This window comes from Copadichromis virginalis, linkage group LG20 (genome assembly GCF_057382275.1).
Source record: "Copadichromis virginalis isolate Kocher_CV1m ecotype Utaka linkage group LG20, C_Virginalis_male_GT1.1, whole genome shotgun sequence".
Classification (NCBI taxonomy): Eukaryota; Metazoa; Chordata; class Actinopteri; order Cichliformes; family Cichlidae; genus Copadichromis; species Copadichromis virginalis.
This window is the reverse complement of record NC_140637.1, coordinates 31,313,640-31,341,545: the sequence shown is the minus strand read 5'-3', so window position 1 is coordinate 31,341,545 and position 27,906 is coordinate 31,313,640. Positions and strand designations below refer to the sequence as shown.

Genomic DNA, 27,906 nt, shown 5'->3' with positions numbered 1-27,906 from the left:
TGTCGTGGACAGTCCCGGCCCCTCCACTCAACCCCCCTCACGCCTTCCCCCTCCCAGATCTTCTCGGTCCTCTCGACACTCTGCAGGATGGACGTCGTAAATCAGGTACAAACACTCCACATCCGCCTTTTTTATATATATATATATATATATATATATTTCACCTGTCTGCTGCGGGTTGATCAGCTGTGGGTTCGGGTTGTGTTCGTGTTTCGGTTCGGAATTTGTATGCATTTTGCCTCCCGGTAAAGCATCTCCGTGTCGGCCGCAGGAGGCGGCTCCGACAGCTGGCGGAGGATGCCCGGGAGGAGGACATGGAGAGACGGAGGGGAGAGGCTCTCTGGACCGGGCTCGGTTCTTCATGGTGGTCCATATGTTTGTGTGTTTGTACCACTGTGTGTGTGTGTGTGGGAGGGAGGGGGATGTGAGGCGGACTGCGGGAGGTTTGGAAACAGGAGTGGCTGTCTGGGGTTTCCATCCCTGCGCCACGGTGTCTGCAGGAGGCCCGAAACAAAAACGCACAAACATGAAAATATCAGCAGCCCCGTGCGCCCGTGATAAAATGCTGTGTGTGTGTGTGTGTGTGTGTGTGTGTGTGTGTGTGTGTGTGTGTGTGTGTGTGTCTGGGCTTGTAAAATGGCAGCCGGGGGGGAGGGGGAGGGCGTCCTCTCTGCTCGGGATGCTGATGCTGATGATGTTGCGGGTCTGCCCGGATCTGTTTTTCTCTCGCCGTTTTCCTTCTACCTGATCCGCGTTATTTAACCCGGGTCTAAGCGGGTTCACCCAGATGATTCAGCTGCTCCTCCTCTTCCTCCCACCCCTTCTCCTCCTCTCCTTCATCAGCTACCTTTTAAGATGGAGACCGAGAGAAAAGCCAGCATTGCTTCGCCGTTAGTTTCTATCACAGCCCGATATTTCATATCCAGCTGTTGTTTCACCGCCGCTTTATTTTTACTGTTTTAAACTACAGAGGAGAAAAAAGCCCGGGAAAGCTGATGAAAGCTGCTCTGTGTCAAACGTGATTTCAGTCCAAAGCTGACTTCTGTCGGCCTCTTTGATCGCTTGCATTTAATTAATGATGTCATATCTGAGTGTTCTGTGTTACGCTTCATAACAAACTCCAGAATTTTACATCCCTCCGTTTAAACGCAGTTTTTGTAGTTTCCCACTGCAGAATTTAACCATGTCCACCACCAGGGGGCAGCATTATTACAAGTGTTACAGATGTTACTGCTCGTTTCGTCTTTAATATTTTTTATGGACTTGTGGTGGTTAAAACGAACCAATTAAAATCAGAAAACTCTTAAATCCTCGATTTCTATGTTTTAATGTAAAAATATAACTGAAACATTTGGTTTTCCTGACTCTGTCATGAATAAATGTTACACTCTGATTAAATATGGCCAGTTGAGCCTATGTGATGATCTCTGTGAAGGAGAACCTCTGAAACATTTGGTGTGAGGGCTTTTTTTTCTGCTCTTGGCTTGTTTGTATCATAAAGAGGGGAAATCCCTGATACGGTCTGCTCTGGCTGCCAGCACAGAGGCCCAACCAAATATTCAGTTTTGGTCAAAGGGGAGGCACATAAGGCTGGATTGTTTCTCATAAAAGGACCATTGTGAACTCTGTGAATCTTGCACAGTCACTCTACTAGTGTCCAACAATAAAAATATGGCGTTGGACATGAGGAAAAAATGGGTCCCCTTTAATGTTTTAATATTCACACGATGCACAAAATAAAAAATCAGGAGCTCAGAAATGCTTTTTATTACAGACCACAGCAGCCGTACAGATGTCCAGTTTCACACATTTCTAGCTGATGCTCCTGTTTTTGGGGGGGTTTTGCCGGTAAAGCTGAGCTACCTTTCAGGCCCATCACAGCATGTGTTTGACATGATGGTGGTTTAAAAACACATTCGTACTCCCAGTGCATTAAATTTAACAGTCTAGCAGTACTCTAGTCTTTTTTTCAGCGTGCTGGGATGTGCTTCAGAAGAAGAATCTCTCCAGGTGAGGAAGGGTAAAGGCTGAAGGATGTGTATGTTCACCATTTTCACACTTGTTTTTGACAAAAAAGATCTTGTTTTGAGGTTGAAAAAAATATAATAAAATAGCTTTGTGCCATGTTAACCACATCCCAGAAAGCAAACACTTACCATCTGCAACCAGATGGCTACAAATGAGTCCAAAACCCGTGGCTATGATCCTGCGCAGTCTATTTTAGATCTCAAAGGAGTGCACTATTGTTTGTGGAGGTGGTATTCAAGCACGTTGTCCAAAATTTCATATTTGTGGGAAATGGATTTCATATCTTTTATATGTTTTCAGCTCTGCTCTTGATTACATGGTCAGATGACGGCACTGCAGTTTGCATGGCTGCAGTATCTGGTTATCCTCCTCTGAGCTTGTGACCTTTTTACCCCTCGGCTGTAAAAGGCTGATGGGGCATTGTCGTCTCACTGACGGGCGGGCGAGCAGCATGGAAGTTTGTGAATGCAGAATGAGGCAACATATTAGCCCATTTACTAACAACCATTCACGAGTTCGAGTCTCGGTGACCTCGACCTTAAGGTGAAAAACTTGGTGAAACTTGAGAGCAGGGCCACATAGGATTTTGAAATTGTTACCGTAGCTGTGTCTGTTAGGAGGCTGAGGGGTAGCACTGGTGGGTGCAGGACACAAAGTCCCGAGGCTCACCCATGTGCCACAGCCTTTGGGAACTCTGATCTGTGGTCTGTGTTGGATGGGGAACATCTGTAAAATAATGAAAGAAATGTTTTTACCTGAAGAGAAGCAAAGTCGGGGAATTTTTTTTATGACCTGTAGGTGTGCAAAAGGTTGGGATTCTGGTCTGGTGGGACGAACAGACTCTAGTTTGAGAAGCCATTTTATTTTAAAGCTGCCGATTAAATGGTGCTGGTGTTTCAGCAGGAACGCACAAAGTGCCAAGCAAAGAACTTCACAACATGGTGGAGAGTGGCACATTGCCATGGAGACTAAATTACTGTGCTGTGCATCACTTTTTAAAATGAAATCGGCGGTTTGTCTGCTAAATGTGTGGATAAATGTGTCCACTCTGCAGCCAATCACAGACCCGCCTTCCTGATCAGTTTATTCAGCTCTGATGTCGCAGGTACGAGGTGAACAGGAATGGAGACGGCTCAGTCCCCTGTGGAGCTTCCCGTACTGCACGTCCACCAATGGAGACGGAGCAAATTCCCGTCTCGCACACTGAAGCGTGTCAGTCAGTTATCCATGAGATTCATGTGTTTACTGACTGTTCCTGTAGCTTCTTTTGAATGTAAACAAACACTGAAAAGGGAATACCTTTATTCGATAAAGATCCAGTTTAACTGTGAAAGGTAACAACTGAACGATGTTCCCTCCTACTGTCAGAGTCTCAGTCAGTAAACAATCATTTCAGCTCTGCTGGCTGGTTTTATTGGATGTTAACAACAGATTCTGGCATCACTCCTCCTGAGATGAGCCCGCTCAGGCAGACCAGTGCAAAACTCCTAGAAGTCTGAGTCGACCTCAGCGCCGTCTGAGTGTTCATCAGTTTAAAATATCAGCATTTAATTAATTACTATTTGCGGTTAAGGATCTCGTGCATTTTTATTCTGCTTTAAACTGTTATCTGCAACATTTGAGTCTTCCAGTCTTCACTCTTTCATTTCTGGAATATGTCTGCATATAAAGTGAAGGCAAAAGCATTCTATAAATTCCTGTTTTTCCATTGTTGTTCATTTTTACTTCATTATATTTTCATTAGCCCTGCGTCAGATTGGCGGCCTGTCATAACCAACCTCAGAGACAGTGTTATAGTCCTAATAAAATAAGCTTACAATCCCTTTTTTGGTTTTATATAAAGTAGTGCCAGTTCACCACATGTGTCTCAAGGTACTTTATAATGTAAAGTCACAATATACAATAAAATAAAAATTTACTGGAAGTACTTTGATTATTAAACAGAACCTTTTAAAGTAATAAGTGAATAAAGTGAAATTAACTGTATTTGATTACAAAAATAACTTTTTGCTTGTTTTTATTCTTTTATTGAGCCATAAGTGTGTCTGCAGTTATGTTTGGTAATGAATGTAATACTATAATATCCCTAAAGCCTGTTTAATACCTTATCCTTGGCACCTTTATGCGAGTGTTGAATATCCCACGAGCCGAGCAGCAGGTTGAAATCTGAGAGGAAGAATGGATCTGTTTGTTTGAACACGGTGCATGATGCTGTCTGTTTGCAAGATGTGCTTGATGTGTATTTAAATCTGAAATGAAGATTTTAAAGTTCAATTTAAAATGAAGGATTGTGACATTGAACGCATTATAATTCATGTTTAGGTACATGTTTAACTCATTTTAAATGAAGAATAATCAAAGCAGTGACTGAGTCATTGCCAAAAAGCTGAAACATGAAAGTGTTCCCAGAAAAAGAGATGATGATTTCAGATAATCTGGCAATGATTTTTGCACTGTTTAAAGAATTTTATGCATTTGTTCTCAAGTAATTGGATAATTATCAAAGTCTCAAAAATCATTTGAAATCTGTTAAGTCATTCACATCCAATTCTGTTAATTCTGAAGATTTCTTCGTTGAATTGTTCCAAATGTTTTTCAAACGATCCAAAAACATTTGCCAGTTTTTCTTCATTCCTGCGTGTAGAATAACGTCCCTGAAACGCTCTGGAATCAGAACAAAGTTGTTCTCTGACATTTTTAAAATTTCCCTGCACAACAAATCTTCTCCCGATCAGTGAAAATGAGTCCAGCTTTTTTCATTAAAGCTGAAATGAAGTGGTGAGAAAATCATTTTAACATCCAGAAACATATGCAAGGATCATTAAGACTGAAGGACTATTACACAGCAAACTGCGGGTTTCCATGTGCAGTTAGATCGTCTCCTACAACGTAAGAAAAGCTGTTCAGATTATTGCAATAAAGAAACTTTGTTGTGCAGTTGTGAATAACATGCATACAAAAATGTTATATACAGATAAATTCTGTCGCTTATTGCATGATGAGATTATCATGACGGTCTCCTCTCCACTCCCAGTGTCTGCATTTTAGACCTGCAGTCTGAATCATTCATTAAGTCAGCTGACTCGGTATGATGGGAATGTTTTTTAATGTTGCCAATATTCTCAGTGAATTGTTATTATTGATAACAACAGTTGAGCTCAAAGTTTCTCTTGATGAAAGTCTAAACATGTCGTTGATGGTTAATAGAAATAAGTCCATGAAACCACGCTGACCCTCCTCTCTGCCACCTAGCATCTCTGTAGGTGTTGGTTTGCTTGTTTTTGTTTTTCTAGGATGGTTTTAAAGTACAGAAAAGTTTGGAAATATTTTGGGGAAAAAGTTTTCTTCCAAATGTTTCATTTAGCAGAAATGATGCTGCTGTTTATGATGTTCTGGCCCTGAGTGAAAGTGCTCCTGACAGCAGGAGATCCGCGTGCTCGTCTTTCGTCAGGCTGCTCGGATGAACATAATTAACCAGTGTGTGTCTTTCTGTCTGCAGCTGGTGGCCCAGGGTCAGTTCAGGGTGCTGAAGGTTCCTCTGGGCTTCATTAAGGTCCTAGAATGGGTGAGTTCATCAGACCAACAGCTGCACCACAAAAACCTGCAACCACAGCACAGATGCACCGTATCCTCCAGAGTTTTTAAGGACGTATAACTCCCGGAGCTGAGTTCACGTTCCTGTTTAAAGCTCAGAAACATCATACACCATCAGAGTTTAATGGTTCACCTTAGATGAAAGCACAATTCACACATATCCATGATCATGTATGAACGAATAATTTTCTTCTGTTTAACAGCTGATCAGCTTTAATGTTAATATTTAAAGTACGCATTCATGACTTGTAATAAAAACATATAATAAAACATAAAAATCTTACTGTATCAGTTTTATTCTATGTTTGTAGCCTTTAAGCTGCTAAAAGTTCACTAACTGCAGGTATGATTCAGCTCCTACTATTAACGAGCTAACCTTCTGGTTTTATTTTGAAATAAATTGTAGATGCCAGCATCCACACAGCAGGGGGCGCTGTAGGGAGATTGAAATCCCCTCCCCCTCAACTCGCTCTTCTTTTGGTTTTTCGTTGTGGATAAAACCTCGTACATCAGCTCAGTCCGGAGGGTTTTTAAAAACATTTTAGGGACCTCATAACTTCATAGATGCAGGAGATATACACATGAATTTTTCAGATGTATTAAAGTTTTCATTACAAAAAACTCAGTGAGCTTCAGCATCATGGGATGTATCATAGTTTAAAATATGTTACAGTAGCAGAAAGAAGCATCGGTACTCCTGGTCGTTTGATCTGATTTATGATTGTTCACTGTGGGGGGAAAAAAACAACTTAAAATGAATTTTCAGTGAAATTTCAGGAGTCATTTCATCATCTGATATAAGTATCTGCTCAAAACAACCTTTAGCATATAAAACGTCTCCTTTTATTTATGTCTGTGAAGGTTCTCAGTCATCCAGGTCATCATAGTCTAAGGAGCTTGGAAAGAAAAAGCGTCTGGACTTTAAGTTGCTTGAAGACGTTTCACCTCTCATCCAAGAAGCTTCTTCAGTTCTAGGGTCAATCCCCTCAAAGAGGGACAAAAGGACCTCCTGATGATCCTCTACCTAATCACTTGAGCCAAGGTGTGAAAACAGGTGTGGGTCCTGGGTCCTGAAAACAGGGGGGGGGGTCCTTTTGTCCCTCTTTGGGGGGATTGACCTTAGAACTGAAGAAGCTTCTCAGATGAGAGGTAAAACGTCTTCAAGCAACTTAAAGAAGTCCAGACGCTTTTTCTTTCCAAGCTCTTTAGCCTCCTTTTATTTACATTTTCACACCAGACTCGTCAAAAGAATCCCTGGTCGTGGTTCTTTGTTTATAATATGATCATATTTTTAGCAGCAGCGATGTTCATGTGGTATATGTAACAGTTTCGACATCTCACATTGATAACAGAGGGTCTCAGGTACAGACATCTGTGAAGATTGAAAACAAGCATAGACATAGATCGGTTGTCCTAATGATTTAATTAGCAGGTAGGAGAGATCGGACACTGATAGCTTCGTCAGTGATTACAGATCCTGTTGAAAGTGCTGTCTGTGGAGATCACTGGTTGCTTCACCAAGAGAAATGGGGAATAAAGCATGGGAGGTCTCAGCCAGTGTGCCTCAATACCTCAGATTAAATGTGAGCGTTTAGTTAGATGGACGTCCCAAAAAAAACCCTGTTAAATCTCAGTCCAGGCTGACCTTCACACACTGGCTGACAGGGCGCATGTTGACTTAACTTCATATATATGTTGTATCACATTGTCAGATCAACTCTATAAAACAAGTCTGAAAACATAAAACCTTTTCTAAACCTTCAGACAACAAGGAAATGGCTTATTCACAAATTCCACTGAGATGCCGAAGGCTGGATGGGAAGTGATGTAACAGCTTCAGCTCTCAGTACTGTATGTATGGTATTAAATATCGCACACCCACACACTGACTGAGCAGATGGTCACAGTCAGACGGCCCAATCCCTACTTGGCAACGTGGATGTGGGTTCATGCAGCCTCCTTGCGAGGACCAAGTGTGAATTTTCAGAATTGTGTGGATGTTTTATGGCAAATTTATAGGGAAATGGGGACAGTCGAAGCAGCGGTTCATCAGGCTGTTTAAGCCTCACAGCTGGTCCTCACACGTGTCTGAGTGTTGGCTAGAAGAGCATCACAGCTGGTGTCTACAGATGTGGCAACAGCTGTAGAAAAGCAGGGACACTTTTTGGGACTCTAGTTGTGACACTAGTGGCAAAGCGGGAGCACAAGTGGGATCTTTTTGGCAACAATTTGTTCCAACAATGGTCTGGTATCAAGCCTGTTTCTTCTTAGATGTGCACACTTTTTTGTTTTTTGCACTTTCTTTTGCACAGTAACATATCTACCCTGGTTCAAAGTAGGTGTGCTGAGTGTCAGGTTTTTAGTTATCAGCAGGTAAAAGCAGAACAATCACAAAATCCCTGCCCCCAATCACAGGGCAGGGATAGCTCAGTAGGTAGAGTGGTCGCCCCATGATTGGGGACTATAAGGGGTCTGGATATTAAAAAAAATAAAAACTAGTAAAAACTGCAGACCTCCTTACAAACCACATCATACAGGAGTTTAAACTTTGACTCCTGGATACAAGACGATGAAAATAAATCTGGATCTTCCTGCATGTAAATCACGCAAGGCTGCGAACATCTTAATGATGACCCTGGTTTCACTTTCCTCCACGTTCTGTAGCAGGTGGGGAAATCAGTGACATCACACATAAAAACGTCACCAAGTTCCTCCCGCTGACTCAACGTGAAGCCTGTTTTCATCAGGCCGCTGAAGTCAGTGTGCACAGCTCTGTGAGGCCGAGGCAGTTGTTGGTTCGGTTCCTGTCTGATATGCAAAGCTTCGCAATGAGTCGCTAAACATAGACGTGACGATGAGTCATCATCCTGCAGGAGCCAGCGCCTCCTCTGCTTCAGCAGAACTGCATTTATATGTATTTAAAAAAAATAGCAGCAATTTTTAGCCACAGGAAGGTCACGGCCATGAAAAATTGTTTTTACTGAGGATGCTGTTTGCAGGTCAAAGGTCAGATGACACAGTCATGTCAGTTTCTTCATCCTAAAGAGAGTCTATAAATGCATGTAACAGTTTAGTGTTGCTAAATTCAGTGCAATATTTGAGCAATTGTAAAAATCTGCCTGCAAGTGCTGAATTTATTTATTTATCAATAAAAAAATTAATTAAGCCGTCCTAATGAACCTAAATAACCTTCTCTACAAAAACACAGCTTCTCCTCTTGGAGGCAAATAAGTCTTCAGTCTCTTTGTGATATAATCATGATTTTTATTTTTCTAGTCTGAGTCAAACAGAGTGACCTCTGTGCAAAACCACGAATACATCGTGTTTTGGATTTTGGTCAGACTAAAAGGAAATGGAAATTAGAACCTGGAACAACTTTAGGAGTGAGATGAAAATGCTGTGCTATGCCACATACAGGAGGATACCACTGCTGCGAGTAATGCTTGTGATGTGTTGTTGCTCCTCCTTCTTCCTCCCCCAGTTCTTCGCCATCTTCGCCTTCTCCACCTGTGGCAGTTATTCCGGGATGTTCAAGATTGCGGTGGAGTGCAAGAACCGGACGCAGAGCGACCTGAAAATAGAAGTGGAGTTTGAGTATCCCTTCAGGTCAGAACACGCACAGACGCCATAAACTCTGAAGCTAAAAAATATTAAATAAAAAATTAAATGTTTAAACTTCTTTCAGCTCAATTTTATTTATAAATGTTCCTCAGGCAGGACCCCTGGGTCCAAAGCTTTGAGGGGTGTTTTGACCAGATGGTGTGACTGTCGGAGCTCTAAAGTTATTAACTGTGTATTAGTTCTTGTTGGTCACCAATGTCTGAACCAAATGTTGTATTTTTCACTTTAGCTTCACCTTCAATAACTTTAAACTCCTCTGTCAGACTCCACCAGGAGTATTTTCATGCCCCCACCTGTAAGTCTGAGAATAAAGAACCGATTTTCCTGGTTGGCGACTACTCCTCCTCGGCCGAATTCTTTGTCACCATCGGCGTCTTCGCCTTCCTGTACTCTACGGCGGCTCTCAGCATTTACGTCTTCTTCTTTGAAAAGTACAAGGAGAACAACAAGGGCCCACTGATCGTAAGTACAGCCACCCGACTTCCCAGTTGACCTCTGAATAACCTCCCTCACTCTGTCTTTGTGCCGTTTCAGGACCTGGGAGTCACCGGAGTGTTTGCCTTCATGTGGCTGGTGAGTTCGGCAGCCTGGGCCAAAGGTCTGTCCGACGTAAAGACTGCGACCAACCCGGATGAAGTCATCACTATGATCCCCGCCTGTAAAGAGGATGAGAACAGCTGCCGTGAAGTCCACGACCCGGTTATGTCAGGATTGAACACCTCTGTGGTAAGACTTTCACTGGGCCTGGGCACATCTGAGTCTTGCCATAGGACGGGGAAAGTTCATGGATACTACAATACTAGAATGTCAGTACTGACCCGCACAGAATATTACTGAGAAATGTCTGTAGGTTCTGAGTCATCCAGGGCACGAGAGTCTTAAGCACTCGAGTAAAAAGAAATTGGACTTCTTTCACATGAGCCAAGGTGTGACCCTGACGACTCGCCTGATGACAGAGTAGGTAAGAGACTCTCGGGACCATGTCCAAAGTGACGGCGCCTGTTACACACCGGCCTCGAGCCGGAGTGCAACACGAGGAAAGCAAAAAAAGATCGCAAAGAAGTCAATCACACAGCCACGGCTTTACAATGACTAGTCGTTTTATTAACTGGACAGGTAATGAGCGTCAGGGTGGGCATGGCCAAAACAACAAACAAAACACACTAGAAATAAACCAGAACTAACTTACCTATTGTGATAAAACCACAAAAGAAAATACAAGCCTCTTACCTGTCTTCACTAACCAAAACAGGAGAAAAAGGTTCTAAAAAGAAAAGTCTTCCCACCCCTACAGCTACCATGTCCAGTTAGAGGTCTTTTTACACCGTTTACACTGCAGTCTAGCGCCTCTCATCCCGGAAAACTCAGTCACACAGCACACGGGGCCAAACACGCAGCTCGCTGGAAACAGGAAGCAGGAGGGGCTGCCGGCCTAGTCAGGTCCCAATTTGTAGCCGGCCTCATTCCATCTTCCCCCGATGGTCAGCCTCCACCTGGAAACTTACATAGCACAAACATCACAGAGTACAAACAACGCCCCCCTCTGGTGTGGTGAGTGACAGTACCACACGGAAACAATGACCTGGCTCATAACAGCGCCTCAAGAGGAACTCATGAGCAGTTAGAACAGAAGTCCAGTAGTCTTCAACTCGAGCTTAAGATTAATGAGAGATTTAAAAAAAAAAATTCAACATGTCAAAGAAGCAAGATTTCAGATATAATGTCAACTAAATGACATAAACTAAATAACAATGACACGTTTAGCACCGGATTATAAAGAAAACTGGTGCTGGATCAAACTCTCTGTTTATTGAAGATGGGTTTAAATTCACTTGTTTCAGGTCAGTGACATAAATGTTTAATTCTGTCTTAAAGTAAGACAGATTTCACACTTGGCTGTTTTTGTACTGATGAAGTAACTGCTGACGGGGCACTCGCACTTTGTTGTCCTCCTTCTTTTCCTCCTCTTCCTTTCTACCTTTCGCTTTAATGGATTATCTTCCTCCATCTGACCCTATCCATAGCATCCTCCTCCTGCTCCGCCACATCAACCCTCTGCATGTCCTCTTTCACTAGAACCATAGATCTTCTCTGAGGTCGTCCTCTTTTCCCCCTACCTAGCAGCTCCATCTTAAAAATCCAGTCGATCAGTGTACGTGCCCAAACCCTCTCAGCTTTGCCTCTAGGACTTTGTGTCCAAACCGCTCGACCTGAGCCGTCCCTCTGATGGACTCCTTTCTAATCTTGGTCACACCCAGCTCGACCTCCTGTCTTGCTGTCAGTGCCACTGTCTCCAAACCATACAGTATAGCAGGTGTCATTACCATCTCCCCTTTCTCTCTTGCTGCTACCCTTCTGTCACTCCTGCTCCTCTTCACCTATCTTGTGCGCTGTCGGTTGCTTTAGATGATTGATCGTGACACAGGATGTTGATTTTGATCTTGTTCTTTTCGTCTTCACCATCAACCCTGCTCCCTGTTACTGTAACCTAAATACGTGAAGAAAAAAAAACTTTATGCCCCTAAATTTTAAGGTGCCTCCATGATTTACTTTTATTAATCAGGATGCTAACTTAAGCTAATGAATACAGTTTATTTTCAGTTATTGTTTGTACTTTGGATGGTAGAAGGCATTAAAAAAAAAAAAGAAAACAAAATCAGTTCTTTATCAAATGAGGGTGGATTTGGGAACCTCTTGGAGCTGAAAGAAACTCTTAAAGCACTGAAGACTGCATTTGCTATATTTAGTCACTCAGTGAGGCCTCAACCCCAATAATGCAAAACTTAAAGCCATAATATACTTTAAATGGCCGAGTTATCCCCATTCACCTAAAACAGGTGAATTTCTGTCTTTTGTCCTGCCTGCCTCTTCTCACTCCTAAGCTGTCGCAGCCCTCGATCGTTCTGCCAGCGGATTCTTCCTGTCAAAAGGGAGTTTTTCCTTCCCACTGTTGCCAAGCGGCCAAGTGCTCATAGGTCGTCTGTCTTTTGGGGTTTGTTTCTAATATTGTAGGGTTTTTGCCTTGAGGTCACCTTGAGGTGACTGTTGTGAATCGGTGCTATATAAAAAAAAAATACTGATGCATTCAACTGCAAAGTTCTAAGCTATTTTAACATGGGAGTCTATTGGGATTGACTAGGTTTTGCAGAAGTGGCCATTGGAGGAAGTGCAGCTCTTGGCACTTCTATCAGAATCTGAATTTGGTAACAGAGAATGACGTGATAACCCTCAGCTTCTCCTCTTGCAGGCATTTGGTTTCATTAACCTGATCCTGTGGGTTGGAAACCTCTGGTTCGTCTTTAAGGAGACGGGCATCATCGCTCCCTTCATGCGGGCTCCGCCTCCTGAGAGCAAGCCTGCCGCACCCGATGCCTACGGCCAGCAGGGAGCCTATGAGCAAGACCCGTATGCCAGCAACCAGGGAGGCTACCAACCTGACTACAGCCAGCAGGGATACAACCAGGTGAGCAGACGCACTGATGATGCTGGTAACGTCAAACCTGGAACCTCAAGGGAAGAGTTTAGCTGAAGCTTTGTGACTCGGTAATTTGATTTTGGTTGAAACATAATTTATCTCCTGATGACCTGTTTGATCAGAACAGACATCTCTAACATCTGCTATTCAGATGATGGGTCAGTTAATTACATTATATGTGATAATTAATGTATATGATAATTGTTTAAAACAGAAACACTTCGCTGCCCATGACTGTAGATTGAATTTTAGTCTTTGAGTCTGACATTTTACATACAAAATAAGTGATCATTAATCAAGAAAACTGAATTCATCCTATGTATTTTTTTTATTTTTTATTTTTTGTCATCCAGGAAGCGCAGTATGGTCAGGGCTATGGCCAGCAGGGGGCGCCCACCTCCTTCTCCAACCAGATGTGAGCTGACAGGAAGAAGGTGAGATTGTGGAGGCTTAGTGAATGCCTCCTTGCTGCGTTTAAGTTGAAGGTTCAATTTGAAGCATCACTTTTAGTATGTTGGGCCCTATAATTTCTGTTTCTTGGAGTCAGAAGTTTCCATGTTTAAAACTGAGGTTGCAGTACGACGACATCAGCTAGGTGCAAAGCATGCACACAGATATCTTCCAATTATTAACAGACTAATAAAACACTAGAATTTCACTCACCAAAACTGAAGAGCAAACCTCTTGATGGCACATCCCTCACATCGAGCCATCATATTTCTCAGTTTAGTTAAAAATACAAGAGGGTCCCAGTTCAGTTTACCAGGTTGAGTAGGTAACCCATACACCATAAGGCTAATACAAAGGTCCAGAGTGGAATCCACCTAAAGGCCACTTACTGTTCATCTTCCCCCTCATTTTTCTCCTAGATTTCCTGTCTGCTCTCCACTGTTCCATCACAATATCCAAAAATATATTTAATGAATGCTCAGGCTTTGTACCAGGCTCTAAACATGATTTTTACTTTATTTTTATTTTACTGATGTGAAGCCGGACACTTTAACACAGCAGTCTCTGGGGATTTTTGGAGTCTGCCTCAAGTGGCCATTAATGGAACTGCAATTTTGCCAACCAAACCCAAGGACCTCTATCAGAATGTTTTTTCACATCTTTAAATGTGTGATCTAATACTGTGTTCATCTGCTGTGTATTTATTGAAACAATCATGAATGTAAAGCTTCATATTCATGCGTAGGAATGTTGTGAAATGTTTGGGGCTCTATAGGGGGACTAAGATGTCATCCTCGTTTATTTTCTCTCGCTATTTTCAGGGATTTGACTGTAAATTTTAAAGATTAAATATTGTATTTTTGTTTCTGGTTTCTCCAGGATGGGGATTCGTTTTTAGTCACTGACGCAAAACATTAAAACTCGAGGTTAATGTTGCTTTTTCAAAAAGACTCGTCGGTGAATGAAGGTCATTTGAAAAAAGCCAGCAGCTTTTATTTATTTAATCAGATTTTTTTCCATTTGTCTTTCCTTCACAGGACAAGTCGGAGTGAACCAACAGTGGGTCGCTTGCAACCAACCCACAATGTGACACTCCTGGCTGCAAAGTTAATGGGTGGGGTGGGGGAGGGATGAGGGGAAAGGGGGGGTTAGATGTTCACTATAATGAATTGATGTGTAAATGACTAAAAAAGAGAGTTATAGATAATAAATCCACAACTTGAAGAATCCACCAAGACATCGGTGACGAATAGAAACCTGAAACCAGTGACGATGTTGATAAGAGTTATTCATATTAATTAATCTGTGGAGAGAATGTATGTTTGTGTTGTATAGATATCACTATGAACAGATATATAATATAGACTGAAATGTTTCCTGTTTCCTATTGAGCTGCCCTGCCCAAAGTTTTATGCCCCGCCTCCTTACATCAGCAAACCAGATTCACACCAGCCAATCGTGAAGCTGTTGAGACTGGGTCCACACTGAGAAAAATCCAATGAAAACCAGATTTAAACCAAAATGAGAACCACATTAAACAAACTAACAGAGCATCTGCCAACATCACCTCCCCGCTGCATGTAAATATCAAACAGGAAGTGATGTCAATTTGAGCACATAGTAAAACCCAGTCCGGCCTACAGCATCACAGTGACGCCCGGTGGAAACTGGATCCAAAATGGCCCCTCGTCATTACAGTTTGCACAGTTTGTGTGTTTAATGGGCTCAGCCGAGCTTCGATCTGCCGTGTGTTACATTCCAGCTGCAGAAACGTCCATCTGGACGATCACCGCCACTAAAACTAAGCCAGATCTGATTCTACTGGCTTCTACTTTGGGTCTAAACTCGGCTAAGACCAATCTGATGATTTCAATGTACTGCTATGATGCAACGGAAACGCCCATCAGGAGCAGGCAGTACAGTTCACTGCCCCTCAAAGGGCTTCCAGATTTAAACCAATTAGAAAGTGAAGGTGGGCTTTTGGAGGCGGGGAGCCTAAAAAGAGACAAATGAATGGAAGACTAAGTATGGGATAATTATTTGGACTGACTTTGCAAAGCCTCTGACTTTGCTTTGTTCACAAAGATCAGAGGTTTTAAGCAACAGCTGTTTCCAGTACCCGATAAATATCTTTACCTGGAAACGGTTTCTATGCAGACAGCAGCTGATGATTACATCCTGATACAAGTTGTTGTGCTATGAGTCTACATTTGTGGCATCAACAACTCAATGGCAGACCAAAATTTTAGATGACTGGTTTCTTGGAGTTTTTCCACCTTGATGGGGGTAAATTTCCCCACTTGGAAACTCACTTTTCCCATTCTAAATGGTGGCGATGTGAAAATTCAGAGCACAAAATTCAGTTAAGATTCCTCCATGACTTACATGTTGATCTCAGTTATTGGCTTAAATCTTCAGATGGATGCTTCTGTCAGCGAGCTACTTTGAAATGTTGCAATTGTTTTTTAAATTTATTTTAATTTGTCTTCTGTTAGCCAATCGAGTCTTTCTGGAAAGTTCTGGGTCTATAAAAAAGTGATGCTTCTTCCTCTTCTTCTTCTTCTTGGGTTGTTTTTCTTGAAAGTGAAGCTGTTTTTAGCGTCGGTATCTTCCTCCCGCATGGTGACGTGTTTACTGCTCGTGTTGTTCAGTATCTGAAGATCAGTGTGATTCTACTTCCTGTTTCCTGTGTGTGTGCGCGTGTGTGTTTGTGTGTGTGTGAGACCATTACCTGTCCATACCACTTCATTGGCTCTTTTTATCCTTTCTCTCATCTTTTATGCTTTTAATTCTCCTCCATTCACTTTTCTTTCTTTCCTTGTTTTTTTTTTTTTACCCTCCCTCTTTATTCTTCATCATCCTCTTCTTCACCTCTGTGATGTGTCCTCTTGTGTCACAATAGTCTACCCGGCATCAGTAACCATGGCGATGGTGTTGACAGTGATGATGTGTGTGACTTGTTGCTATGGAGACATCCCCAACCCAATTCCCCCTGCTGTGTTTATTCAATGGAAAGTTTCAATAAACGACAAACTCATCTCAGTCTGATTTTGTGTCTTTATACAGTCGAGTGAGCAAATGAAGGGGAAATGAAACTGGGAAGAAAAGGACACTAGATGGGAAATGCACATGCTAGACCAGGGGTAGGCAACTCCAGGCCTCGAGTGCCGGTGTCCTGCAGGTTTTAGATGTGTCCTTGACCCAACACAGCTGATTCAAATTGTTAAATGTTCTCCTCAACATGTCTTGAAGTTCTCCAGAGGCTTGGTAATGAACAATCATTTGATTCACATGTGTTGACGCAGGGTGAGATCTAAAACCTGCAGGACACCAGCACTCGAGGCCTGGAGTTGCCCACCCCTGTACTAGACGCTTAAATAGATACTTGGCAAATGGACAGCTACTTTTATACCAATACTTCTATATAGTGCTTTCTACTCTGACCATTCAAAGTGCGAGTACCTTGTTGGACCTCCTTTTGTCTTTGGTGCTACCTTAATTCTTTGTGGCATAAATTCATCGGGGTGCAGGAAACATTGCTCAGATTCTGATGTGTTCCAGTCACTTCCAGGCTGATAGCAGTATTATGTGAAAGTGATTTTTGAACAACACCCATGAAGTGGTAGGCCACATAAAATCACAGAACGGGGTCAGCAGGTACTGAGGCGCACAGAGGTCACCAACTAGGTGCAGAGTGTTAAGGTTCAAAATATTGGGGATGGAGACAAGAGAAAAAACCACAATAACAACACTGGTCCGGCCGGGTTAAGTCAAACGATGATTTTAATGAACACACGCGTGGGAGATGGACACTGATGCAGACAGCCTCAGATCTCAAAATGGTGGAGCATTGCTCAAACTCTTATAGCCTCTGGTGCCCCCACCTTATCATAAAAGCCTAAACATTCACATGCTTTTCTCTCACACGGCGCCTAAGCTACGACCTTGGCTCCCCGTTTATCTGCTCCTGCTGAGTTGGGGCAGAAAACTCCAGTATGCTCTGTTCTCTTCTAATCAGACAAATAAGGCGATGACTTTCTGCAAACAGTATTTCTTATAACATCATAAAACAATATCATTCATCCACAATAAATCAGCAGTCTAATGTAATGCAAATCAGTTTAACGAATGCAATAGTTATCAGCTTCCTCTAATTCAGGAGAATAATGCAAACTAAAACTACATAATAATTCACAATCTTTAGTTATTATAATCTAACAAGAGTCAGTCACTACAGACGTCCAAACTCCTATTTGCCCTCAGATTAGCTCAAGAAACGTCCGTATGGAATGGGTTTCTATGGCTGAGCAGCTGCACCTAAGCCTTACATCAGCGGGTGAGATGCAGTGAGTAAAGCACACTGGACTCTAGTGCAGTGGAGACATGTTCTCTGGAGTGACAAATCACTCTTCTCTATCTAGCGATGGACGAGTCTGGTGGTCCTGTTCCAACATGCCTCGCACCAGTGAACAGAGCAAGGTCCAGAAAGACAAGGGTGAGAGAGTTTGGTGTGGAAGAATATGACTGGCCTGCGCAGAGTCCTGACCCGAACCCACCAGAATAGTTGAAGCGGAGACTGTGAACCAGGCCTGCTCGTCCTGCATCAGTGTCTGACCTCACTAATGTTTTTCTGGAATGATGGTCAAAAATTCTCATAAACACTCCAAAACCTTGTGAAAAACCTTCCCAGAAGAGTTGAAACTGTTATAGCTGCAAAGGGTGAGACAACATCATTTTAAAGTCTATGGATTAATAGTGGGATGCCACTCAGGTTCATCATGTGAATAAAGTTCACTGACTGAATATTTTATTATTTGTTGATGAACAGGTCGAGCCTAAAGCACTGTTATATTGAATTTTTGATTTTTCGATCTAAATGTTTTTTGGATACTACAATAGTTAATCCCTCTGATTAAGTTGCTTTTTAAAGTAACACTGTAATGTGAGGTTGGTGAGACAAGGCAGAATATGTTTGAAAACGGAACCGTCCATTAATGTTAACTGCACGGCACATTATGATTTTAAAGTGTGATCCTAGAAACGCCCCTGCTGAGCAGTATCACTGCATCACAGAAAAAATCAGAATAAAAGGAAAACTCTGATCAACGCTTGCAAAAACACAGAACTGTTTAGGGGGTTGGGGGGGGCACTGTATCCAGCATCAATTCCCGAAGACGGCCACACCCACATTACATCCTGCATACTGGAGAACTACACCGACTAATGATACAGCATGGTTGCACCGAAAACCAACACCCAAGGAGTCGCTCCGAAGCCAAACCAATGGAAAACCCCGTTACCCGACACCAGGGATCTGGAGAAAGCAGTGAATACGGTCAGTGTGCTCATTTATGGAAACAAAAAACTGGATTACTGGTAAAAAAAAAAAAAAAAAAAAAAAAAAACTACACGACGGAAGAAAGGAGCTGCGTTCAAGACGGAAATGTGCCCACTTGGGCATGACAGGAAGAAAATAAAACGATTAAAGATATAACGACCTTTTTCTGTTTGTTTTTTTTTAACCTGATTTTCTTTCAAAGGCACTGATTCGAGACTTCGTGTAAACGAACAGACAAAACACGATTATATTTCTTTCTTCTAACAATCAAAAGCTTTTATCCAAATTGATCATGATAAATTATCAAGTAAAGAAGCTTAAGGTATGATTTAATGATGCATTCAGGATTTTGCTGAAGCTTTCAAGGTAAACAAATATAAGCCGGATCATTGACCGCGGTGATGCGCAATTAAGCTCCCATCTTTCATGCTGTGCTTATATATATATATATATATATATCTATATATATATATAGATATAGATATAGATAGATAGTAACGTTCGCAAGCTCTCGAGCACCAGAAGGTTTGTTCTCACCACGGTTTATTGAGGAGGTACAGAAAAACGGGCCGTTAATCCCGAGGATTGTCCTCCGGTACAACTCACTCCCCAGCTCCCTAACAACAACAACAAGAGCCCCCTCCCATTCCTGCACACACTCAATGACTTCCTGCAGCACAACCAAATCACGTATCTTAAAAAAAAAAAACTGACATTGAAACAAATAAAAACAAAATTAAAACTAAACCTTTTCAGACAATAAAACTAAGCTGATGTTTAAAGAAATCCAGTCTAAGAGAGGTGATTTCAGTGACTTTGAGCGTTGCATGGTTGTTGGTGTGAGCCACGTTGGTATTTCAGAAATTGCTGATCTGCTGGGACTTTGACACACGGATATTTCTAAGGTTTACAGACAACAATCTTAAAAAAGGGAGAAAACATCCAGTGAGAGGCGGTTCACTGTGGTAAAAAGCCTTGTTGGTGGCAGAGGTCAGAGGAGAATGACCAGGACGCTTTAAGCTGATAGAAAGGCGACAGGAACTCACATGACTGCTCATTACGTCCAACCAACCAGTCCAAGCAGCGCAGTCACAGTGACTATTAATGGAGGCCATCCTCTGCGTCACACTGGATGTTCATATTCCTAAGGTGGTCGTGTGTGTGGGCACCTTACAAGAAGTCCACTATGTGTTTAAGTCACGGTTTTCTCTCGGGGACCAAAGCCTAACATTTTTATGCAGTACAGATGAACTGAATGAATTTCCTTATGAACTGAATTTTAGCTGCAGGTGTTTCTTCGTCATGTGACACTATGCTGGTTAAAATAGACGCTTTTCTGAACAGTTTCGATGGATGCTGGGGAGCACATTACCGGTACTTTCTGACCTCGCTCCCGGTCATTTGTGCAGAATGACCATGAACTGTTGACGTCAACTATGCAACAATTTGTTTTTGTGCTTTATAGAGAAGTTAGGAGAGAAGAGCATGTGGAGTATATGAGGTACTCATACTGTGATGTCTGTGTTTGTGATATATGTAGAAGCTGGTGGCCCCCGCCATCCAACCCATCGGCCCCCACCTCCTCTTTGAGTTACACCTTTGCTTCATTGTCGCTGTGTTTGTTTTTATGACAAATATACACTGAATAATATAAAGACTGGAATTAATACTCAGTTATATTCAACCCAAAATTTTAGGTCTGGTGGCCCTGCACCTCATTTACACCATATTTAATCTATATTTACACTATATACTTTGCGTATGTGCACAAACCCTATGATTTGTGCTAAGGGTTCTTTCTGCAGCACTGAAGGTCCCAAAGAGCATAGAAGTCTACATCAACCATAAGAAGAAGGACTCTCCCTCCTATGGTGTCTCTTATGAATGCCCGGCCAATTTTAGTGATCAGGGTAGAAGGACATTTATCGGGGAGGGATGGTCCCTCAAACAGAGCTCCTGCAGTGCTCTGAGGAGAGAGGAGAACCTTCCAGAAGGACAACAATTTCTGCAGCACTCCACCAATCAGCCCTGTATGGTCGAGTGGCCAGCTGGAAACCACTCCTCAATAAAAGGCGCATGACAGCCCACCTGGAGTTTGTCAAAATGCACCTGAAGGACTCTCAGACCATGAGAAACAAAACTCTTTGGTCTGATGAGATAAAGATTGAACTGTCTGGAGGAAACCAGGCACCGCTCATCACCTGGCCACTACCATCCCTTTTATTTTTTTAATTTGATCTTAAGGTGAGTCTACAGGTGCCCAGCTGGACCAAGTTTATCATTTTGACCCTACATCTGGAATGTAAACAGATGCTGGGTCTTGAAAACGAGAAGAGTTTGAATGAACTAACTGAAAGCTTTTATAAAAATGTGTTTTGTTTTTGTCATTTTTGTTATTGACCCTGATGATCTGACGTCCCTGAATAAACGTGCACGTGAACAGTGGGTCATTAGTCTTTCTGTTTTTCACCATGCTGCTAAAATGAAAATATTTTACCTGCTGCTTTTTTTATCTGTCTGTCTGCAGCTGGTGACCCGAGGTCGGTTTGGGGTGCTGAAGGTTCCTCTGGGCTTCGTTAAGGTCCTACAATGGGTGAGTCCATCAGACCAACAGCTGCACCACAAAAACTGCAACCACAGCACGGATGTGTAACTGAGTTCACGTTGATGTTTAAAGCTCGGAAACATCATAGGCAGAATTTAATAATTCACCATACGGGAAAGCACGAGTATCATCATATGAAGAGTTTATGCACATCTGCATAACACAGGACTTTGGACACACACATGAAATACACTTTTATGGTCTATATCAATATATTCTTAGTTTGTTGTAGAATTCTGAATGCCGCTTTTATGATGCAGGTTTTAATGAGCGAGCTTACTTGTTACACAGAAACTGTAGATTCCAGCACACAGCAGGGGGCGCTGTAGGGAGAGGGTGGTGGCTTTAAACGTTTTCTTACTCTTCTTCTATGGAAAAGACACCGGTTCACTGCAGATTCAGATAACTTTGTATAAATTTAAGGGGGGAAACTTGACAGTATTTTAAATAATTTAACTTAGTAACTTAATGGTGCGCTGATGTCTTTTTGCAGACTCTGTAGATCTTCCTGCTACCAGTGTTTTTTAATTGGACTCTTTTTCTTCTAAACTCTTTATAAACTGCAAATGAGGAGGATTCAATTCAATTTTATTTATATAAATCACAACAACAGTCGCCTGAAGGCGCTTTATATTGTACAATAATACATACAGAGAAAACCCCAGCAATCATATGACCCCCTATAGGCAAGCACTTTGGTGACAGTGGGAAGGAAAAACTCCCTTTTAACAGGAAGAAACCTCTGAGGCGGGGCCATCTGCCACAACTGGCTGGTGTGAGAGAAGGAAGACAGGATAAAAAGAGAAACCCAACCTACAGTACAGCCTTTATAAGCTGCATCATATTAAAGAAGTGCTGTGCTGTGCAAAAGTCTTGAGCCACCCACATTTCTTGTAGTTCTCCTGGCCTCTCCCGTTTTTCTTTGAACATTGCATTGTTTCCCCTTACCTGACCATTTTCAGAGGAATGGGGGTTTTTTTGTTTTAAACTAATTAACACATAAATATGAATCATTCAAGCTTACAAATGCACTCAACACAAGGGATGAATCAGTGTTGTATCTATGCGTAGCACAAAACTTTATTTTAAACTGCATCTTTAGGCAGTTTGATGCTTGCAGCTTGTCGAAAAAACACGTTTGTTCCAGTTTCTTTTGTTGAATCTACAAGAAAATTCCAAAGTAAAGTTTGACTAACTAAAATTTGGATTTTTGCACCAACTGCTAAAAGGCCAATTGTCACAATAATGTCAGAGATTCTTCAGTATTCAGATTTTAATTTGTCGCATTGCCAGAGGTTTTCTTTTCCACTGTAGGAGCTGAATTAATTTGTCAAAAGTACAAAAGCCCTGGGTGACACTCTGACGCAACTTGTTGTTATGAACTGAAGACACACAATAGACAAAATGGAAAAAACAACAGGCTAAAATAAAGAAGATTTAATGGGATTGTTCCTTCAGTGAGCACGCCTACAATCCGAGCATCAGTTATTATAGTTTTGATGCATTTTATTTATACGTTTAGTGTCACTGTTAGTTTTAGTCTTTTTAATTATTTTTAATTTTTAATTATTATCGGAAAGTAAGTATTCCAATAAAAACACAGAACGTTTTGTAGTGGGATTAAGATTATGTGTCTTTCTGCTCCTTTTTGAACATGTTATCATGATTGTTATGTTTGTTATATGATTTTAACATGTTTAAAATAAAGCCTTTTTAGTACAAAAGTAAAAATGAAATGCAGAGGCCTACTGCAGTTCAGGCTCACCTGAGCCCGCTCTGACTGTGAGCTGTTTCCACAGCTTGTGATGTGTTGTTGCTCTTTCTTCCAGTTCTTCGCCATCTTCGCCTTCTCCACCTGTGGCAGTTATTCCGGGATGTTCAAGATTGCGGTGGAGTGCAAGAGCTGGGTGCAGAGCGACCTGAGTATAGAGGTGGAGTTTGAGTATCCCTTCAGGTCAGAACAAAAAACTCTGTGAACTCTGAAACTGACTTTGACCTATTTAAAATTCTTTAAAATAGTATTTAGAGGATGCAGCACTATCCTGGTTCATTTAAATGATATCGGTCAGCCCTCCTGGGTGTTTTTTGTCTCTTTAGTGGTTCTTCAAAGCTTTGAGGTGTTTTGGGCTCATTCTGAACATCAAAGCTCTGAAGTTATTATCTGCGTGTTAGTTATTGTTTATCACTTTGGTGAAAGATCACCTTCACTAACAGGGAAACTTTAAACTCCTCTGTCAGACTCCACCAGGAGTATTTTGATGCCCCCACCTGTAAGTCTGAGTATAAAGAACGGGTTTTCCTGACTGGCGACTACTCCTCCTCGGCCGAATTCTTTGTCACCATCGGCGTCTTCGCCTTCCTGTACTCTATGGCGGCTCTCAGCATTTACGTCTTCTTCTTTGAAAAGTACAAGGAGAACAACAAGGGCCCACTGATCGTAAGTACAGCCACCCGACTTCCCAGCTGACCTCTGAAAACCCTGCCTCACTCCGTCTTTGTGCCGTTTCAGGACCTGGGAGTCACCGGAGTGTTTGCCTTCATGTGGCTGGTGAGTTCGGCAGCCTGGGCCAAAGGTCTGTCCAACGTGAAGACTGCGACCAACCCGGATGAAGTCATCACTATGATCAACGCCTGTGAAGAGGATGAGAACAGATGCCGTGAAGTCCACGACCCGGTTATGTCAGGATTGAACACCTCTGTGGTAAGACTTTCACTGGGCCTGGGCACAGCTCTGATCATCATCAGGACGGGGGAACTTAGAACTTACTGGTCCCAACACTGGAGAGTCAGTACTGACCAATAAAGCACAGAATATTACTGAGAAACATCCAAAACAAAGAAGCCACAATTTTCAAATGTGATTCATTAACTAAACTGCAATTATTGAACTGAAAATATCAAAATGGTTAATAAATGAGGATCAAGCTTTCCTTGCACACGCTGCCAAAACCGATGTAAACTGATCAGCAGAGATCTTCTGACACACCCTCCTTACATTCTCCTGACGCCACCGACAATCACAAATGAAGGACAAGCTTATTGCTGACATTTATGTACGATTTTACTTCACTATTATAAAGAGACAGAAAAAGTGAGATGGCTTAGTGTCAGGTAGACAGACCTGTAAATTACTCCATGTCCAGGGTGCATAGCAAGAAAATATGCTGACATGGCAAAACCCTTGCTAGATCAGAGTAGCTGGTAATGTTGACTGTGGCATCATTAGACTAATCTCTGAAAATATGTTACATTTACTTATTTCAGCTAATGTTTGTACTAAAGAAAGGAGCTTTGAGGCTCAAATATCTGTGCATCCAAAAACATCCGAGTGTGACACACAATTTGTCTTTTAATGCGACCACACACTGAAGAACTGGTGGTCCTACCTGTCACTCAGTGTGGCCTCAGTCCCGATCATTCATACTTTGAAGCCATAATATAATTTAAAACAATGATACTTCTTTTTAACTCCTCCCCAGTAACATTTATAAAAGGTTAAACTGGCTATGTAAACACGATATTTTCTACTGCAAAGGTGTTTTAACATGGAAGTCTGTTGGGATTGACTAGTTTCTGGAGTGGGCTTCAAGTGGCTATTAGAGAAGCTGCAACTCTAGGAACAAAAATCTGAATAAATTTGAATTTGAGAACTTTGGAACGTTCTTCGTTAAGATGTTTCATAATGTCCCATAATTTCATTGTGCTTGTACAATGACAATAAAAGGTTTTTCTATTCTATTCTTCTATTCTGTGTTGATAAAGTTTTGAATCTACATCTAAACGGAGACTCCAGGGTTGACCTTCACTGTCTCCCATCTCAGGCATTTGGTTTCATTAACCTGGTCCTGTGGGCGGGAAACCTCTGGTTCATCTATAGGGAGACGGGCATCATCACTGACTCCGTGTTGGCTCCGCCTCCTCAGGAGAAACCTGCTGCACCTGATGCCCACGTCAAGCAGGGGGCCAACGAACAAGAAACATACACCAACAAACAGGCAGGCCACTCACCTGACTGCAGCCAGGAGGGATATCCCCAGGTGAGAAGACAATGCTCAGGAAACAAAATGCTGCAGCAGGTAAACGCACACCTGAAGGTCTGTGACTAGATGATGTGATGCTAGTTAATCAAAGATTGATTAGCTAGCTACCTTTGACTGCATTGTTGCCACAAGGGGTCGCTCTGCATGTTTTATTTTGGCTCCTGATGACTTGCCCGAAATCCAAACATTTCATTGTTACAGCCATCAGTTAAGTAAATAAACCGAACTAATGAAAATAATGATTAGTTACAGGCTGAATATGTCCTGGTTTTTGTTTTGTTTTCTTGCCTCCTCCAGGACGTGCAGTACAGTCAGGGCTCCAACCAGCAGGGGGCGCCGACTTCCTTCTCCAATCACATGTGAGCTGTGAGGAAGAGGGTGAGTCAGTGAAGTATGTTTAGTATATTTTACATGTGGCACTATATAGAGTATAGCACTTTGAATTCATTTCTTCTTGATTAATCAGTAACTTGATTCTTGTTAAAAAACAAAAACAAAAAAAACACGAACTAGAGCATCCACACACCAGGGGGCGCTGTAGCACTCCATCCATTCGCTTCCGCTTATCCTTTTCAGGGTCGCGGGGGGCGCTGGAGCCTATCCCAGCTGCCATAGGGCGAAAGGCGGGGTACACCCTGGACAGGTCGCCAGTCTGTCGCAGGGCTAACACATAGGGACAGACAACCATTCGCACTCACATTCACACCTAGTGGCAATTTGGATTATCCAATTAACCTATCCCCACAAGCTGCATGTCTTTGGACGGTGGGAGGAAGCCGGAGTACCCGGAGAGAACCCACGCAAACACGGGGAGAACATGCAAACTCCACACAGAAAGACCCCGGCCTGATGGTGGAATTGAACTCAGGACCTTCTTGCTGTGAGGCAACAGTGCTAACCACCGTGCCACCCGCGCTGTAGCACTAAAAGAATAAAACTTGATTTTAAGAGTTTAGTGTTATCCTGTCTACTGTTTGGAACCAGAAGTTTTCATGTTTGAACTAAAAGGTGGAGTGCAAAGGTATCAACTAGCTAGCATAATAGGTTAGCAAGCTGCATCCAGAGACAGTTAAATATGCCTAGTATCGTGTTCGTGTGGTGTGTATTCTTGTACAAATATATGTTCATTCAAATCATGCTGATGCAAAATATTTAATCTTTTTTTTTTTGCTTAATGATGCTTTTTTTTTTGAATTCCCTGACGCAAAACATTCAAACTTTTTAGGTCATGATAATTTGAGAAGTTGCTCTTATATGAGAAAATGTCTCCAGTTTGTTTCTCTGTCACAGGAAGCGTCGTAACAAGCCAACAGTGAGCCACCTGCAATCTACCCACAATGCAACACTCCATGGAGATCGATGAGGAAAAAGAGGTTTAGATGTTTACCATAACAAACTGATGTATAAATGATTAATAAAAGCTAACCACCAAGACATCCATAACAAATAGTAACCTGTAACCAGTGACAGTGCTGATAGGACTCACACACATTAATCAGTTGTATTGAATAGATCACTTTGAACAAATATATAACACATACTGAACTACTTCTTATTTAGTGCTAATCTGCCCTATCCACTGTTACATGACCTGCTATATGGTGTATATCTATATGATAATGGTGTTCTGCCTGCTTATTATCTGAATGTATCTGCAGTCTATATGGTTACTGAATCGTATATGAACATGAACTCACTGACAATCATATTAGACTTTTGCAAGAGCATTTATGCTTTGTAACCAACACTTTGCATTTGTTTTGTGCACAGTTTAAAACGTGTTTTTAAACGGTAGAAGGATGGATCCAGAATCTTGAATGAGTTTTAATGGTGTAATAAAAGAAAGTTTGACACATTTAAAAACAAGCTTTTGCGCTCTCTTTGTTTAGTCGGCTGTTTGTGGAAGTTCAATAAACTGATCTGTTATGAACTCTGCTCTTCTCTGGTTGTCATTTTTGAGTTTTAAACTTCTTTTCGACAAAAGTTTAAAGAATGAATCTGAGTTGAAGGTGGTTTCTACCAGGAGGAAGTGAGAGTGGCCCAGAGGTCGATGATCCAGAGGGGATCAGAGCATCCGCCTCAGAGTGCTGGGTGGTGCGTGTTTTTCAGAAAAATGGATGAGATTTTGCAGCGACAGGGATTTGGGATATTGTATGTGTTTTGTTCATATGTAGAATGATGTGGCTGTCAGTAGAAAATGTCCAAACAAAATGTCAACTATTGTGATTAAATAAGAGAAATCGTTTTGAGAAGAGAATGTAGTTTGAAACCTGGCCAAACGCCATAGTGCCGCACCCACTAGAGCAGGGGTGTCAAACTCCAGGCCTCGAGGGCCGGTGTCCCGCAGGTTTTAGATCTCACCCTGGGTCAACACACCTGAATCAAATGATTAGTTCATTACCAGGCTTCTGGAGAACTTCAAGACATGTTGAGGTGGTTATTTACCTTTAAATCAGCTGTGTTGTATCAAGGACACATCTAAAACCTGCAGGACACCGGCCCTCGAGGCCTGGAGTTCAACACCTGTGCACTAGAGCGTCTGGCAAAAAATCTTTGCCAAATCAAACGAGTCGTCAAAAATCAGCCTGTCAGGCCCGGGCTGGCAACAAATGCCTTTGGCGCTGTTGGCCTACAGGGTGTCAATGAAAACTGTGCTGCTGTTAGCCAAAGACAAAGGAAAGAGGAGAGGGGGCATGTTAGGAGGCAGTGAGAGAGAAAGAAAGGTGAGAGCAGGGATTTTAAATGTTGATGCTTG

General features: G+C 42.1%; 2 protein-coding genes across 6 annotated transcripts; both read left to right on the top strand.

Moving 5' to 3' along the window:
* Window positions 1-29: 29 nt before the first annotated feature.
* LOC146685172 (synaptophysin-like) lies at window positions 30-16,210 on the top strand. Its single transcript, XM_085443421.1, has 8 exons — window positions 30-105; window positions 5,528-5,593; window positions 9,104-9,228; window positions 9,507-9,705; window positions 9,778-9,969; window positions 12,491-12,706; window positions 13,072-13,152; window positions 14,206-16,210. The coding sequence occupies exons 1-7, from the start codon at window positions 88-90 to the stop codon at window positions 13,135-13,137; spliced, it is 882 nt and encodes a 293-aa protein (XP_085299547.1). The 5' UTR covers window positions 30-87; the 3' UTR covers window positions 13,138-13,152; window positions 14,206-16,210.
* Window positions 16,211-18,302: 2,092 nt separating this feature from the next.
* Window positions 18,303-27,086, top strand: LOC146685171 (synaptophysin-like). Of its 5 annotated transcripts, none has more exons than XM_085443685.1 (8): window positions 18,303-18,503; window positions 21,034-21,099; window positions 22,941-23,065; window positions 23,350-23,548; window positions 23,621-23,812; window positions 24,933-25,187; window positions 25,449-25,542; window positions 26,424-27,086. In XM_085443685.1, exons 1-7 carry the CDS (start codon window positions 18,402-18,404, stop codon window positions 25,512-25,514), a joined length of 1,005 nt encoding a protein of 334 aa, XP_085299811.1. In that variant the 5' UTR covers window positions 18,303-18,401; the 3' UTR covers window positions 25,515-25,542; window positions 26,424-27,086. The 5 variants fall into 5 exon arrangements, with proteins under 5 accessions (XP_085299811.1, XP_085299812.1, XP_085299809.1 ...); XM_085443686.1 differs by lacking the exon at window positions 26,424-27,086 and adding an exon at window positions 25,728-26,417 and having other exon boundaries at window positions 25,449-25,529; XM_085443683.1 differs by having other exon boundaries at window positions 18,304-18,503; window positions 25,449-25,529; window positions 26,442-27,086.
* Window positions 27,087-27,906: the final 820 nt, after the last annotated feature.

What these genes read in the sequence shown, in the direction of transcription:
- LOC146685172 (XM_085443421.1), top strand. An exon ending in TCATTAAGGTCCTAGAATGG is followed by an intron (nt 5,594 to 9,103) that starts GTGAGTTCATCA and finishes TTCCTCCCCCAG; the next exon opens with TTCTTCGCCATCTTCGCCTT. An exon ending in GCCAGCAGGGATACAACCAG is followed by an intron (nt 12,707 to 13,071) that starts GTGAGCAGACGC and finishes TTTGTCATCCAG; the next exon opens with GAAGCGCAGTATGGTCAGGG.
- LOC146685171 (XM_085443685.1), top strand. Translation starts at nt 18,402, where the DNA reads ATGGTTGCACCGAAAACCAACACCCAAGGAGTCGCTCCGAAGCCAAAC. An exon ending in TCGTTAAGGTCCTACAATGG is followed by an intron (nt 21,100 to 22,940) that starts GTGAGTCCATCA and finishes TCTTTCTTCCAG; the next exon opens with TTCTTCGCCATCTTCGCCTT. An exon ending in GAGTTTGAGTATCCCTTCAG is followed by an intron (nt 23,066 to 23,349) that starts GTCAGAACAAAA and finishes CTCCTCTGTCAG; the next exon opens with ACTCCACCAGGAGTATTTTG.